At 47.7% G+C, this 8,288-nt stretch overlaps 1 protein-coding gene across 2 annotated transcripts in view; it reads right to left on the reverse strand.

Moving 5' to 3' along the window:
* The window catches only part of LOC119395764 (potassium voltage-gated channel subfamily KQT member 1), a 284,303-nt gene extending 278,679 nt beyond the window's left edge, over positions 1-5,624 (reverse strand). For both annotated transcript variants that reach the window (XM_037662769.2, XM_037662768.2), the window contains exon 1: positions 5,241-5,624. In XM_037662769.2, the coding sequence (XP_037518697.1) occupies positions 5,241-5,572 (332 nt within the window). In that variant the 5' untranslated portion in view covers positions 5,573-5,624. The remainder of the gene's footprint in view (positions 1-5,240) is intronic.
* Positions 5,625-8,288: the final 2,664 nt, after the last annotated feature.

Raw genomic sequence — 8,288 nt, forward strand, 5'->3', positions numbered from 1 at the left:
TGGCTTAGTGGGTAGCTTCTTCATAACGCTATTGTAATGCAGCTATGAATGCTACAGCGTCATAAAGTCACTCATGACGAGAGAATAGAAACAGTTCGCAAGCACGAAGAACAAAACAATGTTCTTCAGTCGCCCGTGTCTGCAAGATTCTGTCAGGCGTCGAATATATAGTGCACTGGAGACTGTTTAACCGATATGAGCAGCTATTGGCTATGAATTGGGCTTACAGTGTGCATCCGATGGCTTCGACCTTCACTTTGACACAAGTATTTACAAAACATATATATGCAGCCGTGGCGGCATGGCGAACTGAAGCTGCGCTCACACATCGGCAAAGCGAACGCTCTATCGACGACGTCCTGTCCGCGTTTATAGTGCGATAAATCGTTATAATAAAGTAGGCTGAAGGCTTCCGACGCCGATAGTAACGAAACCACCAGGGCTGCGCAGAGAAATGCGCAGTGGTTGCAGCGTAGATTCGGCGCGGTGGCTTTGCTGGCCGGAGATGGGAGCATATAAAAGTGTCTCGAGTCAGCTCACGCTATCGCTGCCGTATTCTGGCACGAAATATATATATATATATATATATATATATATATATATATATATATATATATATATATATATATATATATATATATATATAATCTTATATATATAGATATAGCAGCAGCTCGGTCGCCGTATTTCGTTGTAATGTGTTGGAAGTGATAACGAAATGAAGACGTAAACATAAAGCACAACGGAAAAGTCGACCGATGTATATGGAGCTCGGCAATATACATGTCGAATATATATGGAGCTTGGCAGAGGGTACATGCAGAAAGAAAGAAAGAAAGAAAGAAAGAAAGAAAGAAAGAAAGAAAGAAAGAAAGAAAGAAAGAAAGAGAGAGAGAAAGAGAACACTCGTGGATGGTGGTTAAAGGGGGTAAGGTTGCTTTCTTGTGGAAGACTACACTAGATTAATAGATAGAGGGCGAACCAGGTCTACATAAGGATACCCGGGTTCATCTTTGCCTGAGGTCTCATACGCGCGGCCTATAGCGTCAGTGCGAATGCAGTGCCTTACAAGAGAAAAAAAAAATAGGCCGTTCCCAGAAAGCAATGAAGTTTGGGAGAAATGCTAAATGTCAGTGATATAATGATCATCCTTTCTTTTCGTAGAAAACTGCGAATGGTAGTGTTCAGAAGTCCAGTGAGCAGCAGCAGCTGTTCTACTCCATTTTATGTTTCCGCATCTTTTAGGGTAGCTCTGATTGCTACGGCTTTCTTTATTTCTTGCTTTTTTTTTTCAAATGCGCAATTTCCCATTGTATTGTTTCTTTAAACGCTTTTACTTTTTAGCCGGCGCACAACACACAGCGTTAGGGGACGCTGCTACCAGTTTCTTCAGTGGCCAATCGTTGGCTTATTAGAAAATGAATTTAAAGGAATGCAGTAAATAGCGTTACAGCCTAATTCATTCATCCGTCTTACAGAAAAGTTTACTAATCGTTGTCGCTCCCATTCATAAGCAAAAGTGTTGCCCTCATATCACTGTCCTAAATGTAGGTCACGTGAGTTATCTTCACTGCAGGAAGTTTAATACCGACGTTAGCGTGATTTCTATGCGCCGACCACTACGGCGGCCATTCAATACCGCTATAGGCGAGAGCAGGGACTCACTGCAATGAATGTCAGATGCAAATGTGGGAGGCTGTCTGGCCGAGATCGTGGTTAAGATAAGAAGCTGCTCGTCGTGTATGCAATGATAGTCTATTGCTGGTTAAGCATATACCGTGCTTGCACCCTCAAGTTATTGATGGCTTAAGTTTATTCCTGTCTCGTCTTTCGTTTATTCATATACTGAAAAACGAATGGAGGCCGCGGAAAGCGGGAAGCGCCTTCACGAAGCAACTTGTAAAACAGAGTTTGTTGCCAGAAGAGAAAACGTTGTGTATTTATGATTGGCAAAATACTATTAGCGAGGGCAACTTGCCAGTTGCAAGCGCTTAGTAATAACACATCCCAGCACAATATGTGGTGCCTAAATGGACTATCCAGCGACGTCTCCCTCCACACTCAGAGAAAACCAAATCTCGAAGGATATGCTTGCGGAGGATGTACACACCGGAAGAACTACCAGGAGCATAAAACGCATGATGTCCACCATACTTTAAAAACACACTGAGCGAGGGTCTAAATTCTAGCTGATCGGTCAGGTGAAATATTAAGGCACATATGAAGCTCAAAAGAAAGGTCAAAATAAGCTGACCCGTTCCAGTGGTTATGCGGTGCTCAATTGCTGACCCGAAGGTCGCGGGGTCGAATTCCGGCAACGGCGGCCGCATTTCGGTGGAGGCGAAATGGTATAGGCCCATGTGCTTGGATTTAGGTGCGCGTTAAAGAACCCCAGTCTGTCGACATTGTCGGCGCCCTCCACTTCCGCGTCCCTCACTGCCATGTCGTGGATTTGGGACCTAAAACCGCCACAATTATTATTACTAATAAAACTAAGCTGGTTCACATAGCACTGATGTTTCTAGCATCGTGTCTCAAGGTGTTGACAATGGTGGAGGTTATATTTCATAAGCTGCTCTACGGCACATAGTGCTTTGTTCACGGGTGTCTAGATAACCGGGGCACAAGTGTGTAGGATCTAACAACGTTTGTGCGCGTTTACGCAGGTTCGAAAGGGTTTCTGCACTGAATTATACGCAGAACGGAGTGCCCATAGGGTTGTAGGTACATGCATTCTTATCACTACAGCATGCGCGGGCTGTCAGAGAGACATTTTTTTCCCCCTCACTATAAGACTCGCATTCCGGGAGCACACGGCCATCCAACCACGTCTGCCGTGTTCGGCCGGGCAGCGCATTAACTGCGCGACGCGGAACGTTGAGGTAGTCAGGGATAAAAATGACGACACATTAATCAATACCTGCGAGGGCAAGACAAATGACGGAACGCGTTTACCGGCACAGCGAGAGAGCGAAAATGAAAGCGAATAAAAAATGACGGCATAACGTCTTCCTTCGTTCCCTGTTGGTTCGTCGCGTGACTCCCCCCAACCCTCGCAAAAGCCACACCCGGATTAGCGGCCTTAGCGGACGTTGTCCGCGTGGGACGAATTACCGGCGGCGGCGCGATAACCTCGCGGCACAATGCGAACACACAATTAAGTTATTCAAGTTTCTTCCGCAATATTCATCATCACTCTGTTTTTTTTTTTCTCGCAGACCGTAATCAGAAAGCCAATGACATTATAGCAAAAAATCGGCGATCATTTTCCGCTGAGACTTGGTCCGTATCGACTGACTATATGTGTACATCAAATTTCGAGCACGCTTTCAAGAGAGAGCGAGATCGAACAAAAAAGGAATGAAAAACGCCCACTTACACACCTTATCGCCGCCCGAATCACGGAAGCGAGTCGGTGCTCCCCTAAACTATAGCCTCCGCAGATTGCAAGTAACTCCTTGCAGCAAAAGGGAGAGTTGGGGTAGTTGGTTCGGGTTCATTTCGGTACAGCGCAAACGAGGAAAAACACAGAAGAAGACATTACAACGCGTGTTGTTAAGTCCTATTCTGCATCTTACGTCTTTTGCGCTCTTCCAAAATAACTGCTTGTAGCCCGGAATGTATTTGTGTAAAGAAAAGTACCCGAGCCGCAGTTGTAAATGTCGGTATGCCTGAAAGATAAAAAATTGCCGTGACGGAATTTCACCAACCCAGCCGGAATGTTTAAGACTACATTGAAGAAATAGAAAAAAGGGGCTTCTATAGCACAAAACGATGTCTTTGTATTTGCGCGTTTTTGCAATAAACAAACTCTGACTTGGCATATGTATTGGTCTCTTAATTTACGGCAGTCTGCAATACATTCAATATTTTAGAGGTCGCTTTTATAGTCTGTGCACCTTAATGAACACAGTCGCACTAGGTTTTGGAACCCTTAATCTTTCTTGGAGGCGTCACGCTCAATGCATTTTCTTCCAAAGTCAGAAACGGCAACACGCTGACGGTTTTGCCAGACGGTCTCGCGTGACGTTCAAATTAAAATTTGGATCTCGTGAATGTTCCGCTAGGGTTCATGAGTTTAGATTTGGTACTTCGCAGAACCGCGACGACAGCCTGGAACAAGGCAAAAGTCGCAAAGGGTTACAATGTTGCAAAGGTGAAGGTAAGTTGGGTAGACATTAAGTATTACAACAGAACAAAACACTGCGGGTAACGTAAGCAGAATTGTCTGATTCGCTTTTCATTGCTCATATACGCGAAATGGAGGTACTGACAGATAATCCAGATAAAGTTGTCACAGAACTATTGCACATGACCCTCCTATGCACACCCCACAAAAACATAATGCAACTCAGTCAACAGCGTCGTGCTTCATGCAGTTACGGTAATTAGCTTAGCCCGACATAAACAAAGACGCAGCGAAGGTTTGCAGAGGCACTCGACGGGAGGAAAAACCAGAAAGCGCGGCCTAACTAACTCCGGAACATGTGCCCCAACCAGAAAACACGACGCACGGGAACGTCGCGATCTACTTGAATGCTCGCCAGGAGCCGAATCATTGTTTGGAACGCAGGTTTTCTTTCTTTCAAGCCAGAGCGCGGGCCACCTCTTGACATTTCCCCTTCCGTCGTGCACAGCGCGAGAGGGGCGGTACTAACTTTCGCAACTGCGCAAACCACTCACTCCGCCAATCACCGACAATATTCCCATCGAGAACGCCCCACCGTCAGCACCGGGCCGTTCGTACGTGCGAATGTTTGAGTCGCAAATCGCTGCCGAACGAATTCCACGCACGCCGCTACAACGCTGCAGCGTACAGACCGCAAGCTCGGCGCGCCTAAGCAGCCCGAGATGCGAGCACATAAATTCTCAGAGCCCGGGCCGAAAGCGTGCGAGGGTATTACGTGCGGGGCCGAGTTCGGCAGCGCGTGGCATTTACGCACGCGCTCATATCGTAGGCATGGTGCGTGCGTCCGGGGCCGGGGTTAGGGCGTTGGATAGCGACGGTGATGAGCGGTGCGCGATGATTGGCGCCGGAGCGCGTGGCCGGCATGGAGCTGGCGGGAATAAAGCGAAACGAAGAAAAACGATGGGAAGGAACTTGTCGGGGCAAAGCCGGAGTGGCACCCCTAATAGGCTCGCGGGCGTCGTTCTCACTGCGGCCGGGGCAGCGGCTTTTTTCGAGCCCTGGTCCGGTGCCAAGACAAGTGGAAAGAAGGGTGAACACACGCTGCACTCACACGGCGATGTGGTAGAGGGCAGCCCTCCATCCGCGCGGCCTCTCGAGGAAGTTGTGCACCAGAATCTGGTGGCGGCGACGGCGTGCGTCGCTGCGTGCGTGCGGCCGGGACACGCGGCCCGACACCAGCGACTGCGGCTTGGACGACGACGACGACTGCTGCTGCTGAGCTTGCTGCTCAGCGGCGACTACGCCGACCGGGTTCTGCTGCTGCGGCCGCTGATGCCGCTGTTGGTGCTGTTCGGCGACCGCCGCCGCCGCTGACGCGCCGCCTCCTCCGCGTCCAAGTTCTGGGTCCGGCCGGCGGCGAGCCGCCCACCGGCTGCCGGCCATAGGAGGGACTCGCGCCCGCCGGGCGGACCCGCGCGTTCCCCGCGCACACGACGCCGCTGCCGACACCGCAAGCGCGCCACCGCGCGCTCGCACCCGGGGCGCCGCCTCGCGCGCCAGCCCCAAACCGCTGCGCCACCTGGACGCGAGAGGAGGGCGCGGGTCGTTTCGAATCGAGCCTGGCGACGACGACCTGGAGGGGTTTGGGCGTAACGACGAGCCTCAATGCCGACCGCTAAGCAGTCGCCTCATTACTGTCCTTTTCACGAACGCCCGTTGGTACGTTCCCGCTTACCTGTCCTTAAGACGACAGTCAGACAGACACCCATGGTCTCAGTTAGCGAGGCTTCTCATCTCAAAGGGTGTTATTACAGCTGCCAGACAGTTAACTATTGTGCCACGGATAGAACGATGGACAGACGCGCGTTGTTATAATAAACGATCCAAGATTTATATATCAAAGTCCGGTTGATGCAGTTTCGGAACAGCCTTATTGTTATGAACTGCTGGCTTGCAAGGCAATTTGTATTGCGTGCACCCCTCTCGGTTTTGATGGCCAGCCCCATAACTTCATGATGAAGGCACTACAATCTGTGATACCTTTTTGTTCATTGCAAGAGGAGACGACTTCCTTTTAGGGCGAAAGCTTTAAGTGCCTCGTGAAAGTGGAATGTGACCGTCCGGTGGCATCGACAACACACGTGAGGCAACAAATAAACGTCGTTATCATCAGTATCAGCATCATCCTCATCGCCATCATCAGCATATGGAGTCACGTGGATATATATACGAACAATCGTAAACGAAATGAAGTCAACGCGTAACGGCTTTCGCCGTCAAAGTCGTCTGAGCAATCAATAATGGATCCTAAAGGTTTTCTTGGTAATGTAGATGGCTCTATGAAGGTCTGTAAAGATGAGTGGAAGCAAGAAAATCGAGTATGAGCTTCGTTAATACCTTCAAGACGTCCAGTCACCCGTAAATATACACTGGACTCTAATGTCCGCATATGCACTCTAAACGTGGTAACCGATAAATGTGATTTTGTGCACCGATAGTAAAGGTTACCAAGTTTAGAATTTATGCACTCAAAGCTAATGTAACCCTCACTTTATAGGTGCACAAAATCCCATTTATCGGTTACCCCGTTTAGAGTGTGGTACTTTGTCGTTTTCAGATTTTCGTTTATTGTGCCTTCCTTCACGCATTTTCGGTGCTGTGTGGCGGGTCCACTGCATTTTTGCCAAACTACCCTCTTCGATCCCTCTGTCAGACCGATAAATATGAATGTCACGTCACTTATGAAAATATAGGGAGTTTAATGAACCCGACAACACATCTTTCGAGCAACGGGGACCACCCGTTGGGACCATGCATTAATAACAAAGATCCGGGCACCTTGAAGATGATTGCGCAACGTTGCTTTTAACTAAAGTTGAAGATACGAAGACTCCATATGGAGTCTCACTCGTCAAGTTCCGAGTGTATCATTCAATATTCTCGCCGCTCTTTTCGGCTTCTTTTTTTTCTGTAATTTAACACTTGCTCTCTGTACATGATCCGATGACCGAGTATCTACAGCTCGCTCCTCCATTCTGCGTTATTTGTAACAATTATATTTTAGGTTTGCCGCAATTGCTGTACTGACACAGGCCGATTTAATTACTACCCTCGCTTAGAATAGCGTCGTGTGAGTGGTTGATGGGTAATATATTCATTACGTGAACATTACTTGAACGAACAACGTGAACTTACTTGACGGCGCCATTACGTAACCCTAATAGTTTATGCTGTGATGAGTAACTGACTAAGTTCCAGAATTAAGCATAAATTATTGGGACGCGCCAGTCTCGCCCAGGCTCATGAATACAAATATGCGGTGATGGATCCTCGTTTTGTTTCGCTGTGGTAGCAATTGCATAGACACCCAAGCTAAATTTTTCTTACCGTTCTAGCTCCGTTGGCAGAGCATCCAACGCGCTGTTCGAAGGTAGCGGGTTCGGTCCCCACAGGCGGCGAGTTGCTTTTTGTTCACGTTGATCCCTTTCCCTGTAGGTGTTTCTTCATTTCAATTAAAAACTAAATAATGCCCCATCTGCTTTCTTTGGCTGCATTACGGTGCGTCTAACAATGGAATGGGCTCTTCGATCGATTCCCTCTTCTGCGTTTGTAAGCATATTTACTATATTCAGTGAATTTGCTGCGTTGAAATTATACCCTGAGAGCATGCAAGACACAAGATAATATGGCGAAGAACACAACGATAATATCGCTCTTTCTTTTTCATGTCTAGCGTTACTTAATTGTAAAAGCTCAGCGCAACACAATCAAAAACGTGCACCAGTTAGCTCCTTCGATCACTTTACTTAACGTATATATTTCTATATTTATGGCTTGTATATTAAGTCGATGATGCATTATGTTGGAGCTGCAATGTTGCCCAGACCATTTTTTATGGCCCCGAATGTTTTTTTTTTTTTGCTTAGATTCCTCGCACTACGGTGCCCATAAAACATTTCACCGACAGCGTATACTTTAATTCTTAAGCTCCTAACTGAACTTCTAAGACAAAAAAGAACAGAAAAAAAAATCAGGAACTGAGCAATATGAAAGGCACTGAACGTGCTTTCGCCGAGCTCTTTACGAACAACGCAGCCGCGCCGGAGCCGCGTTATTACAGAGCCTACTTTCGAGGATACGAGAAGTTTTGCCGCACCAC

Source organism: Rhipicephalus sanguineus, chromosome 6 (assembly GCF_013339695.2).
Source record: "Rhipicephalus sanguineus isolate Rsan-2018 chromosome 6, BIME_Rsan_1.4, whole genome shotgun sequence".
In the NCBI taxonomy this organism is placed as follows: domain Eukaryota; kingdom Metazoa; phylum Arthropoda; class Arachnida; order Ixodida; family Ixodidae; genus Rhipicephalus; species Rhipicephalus sanguineus.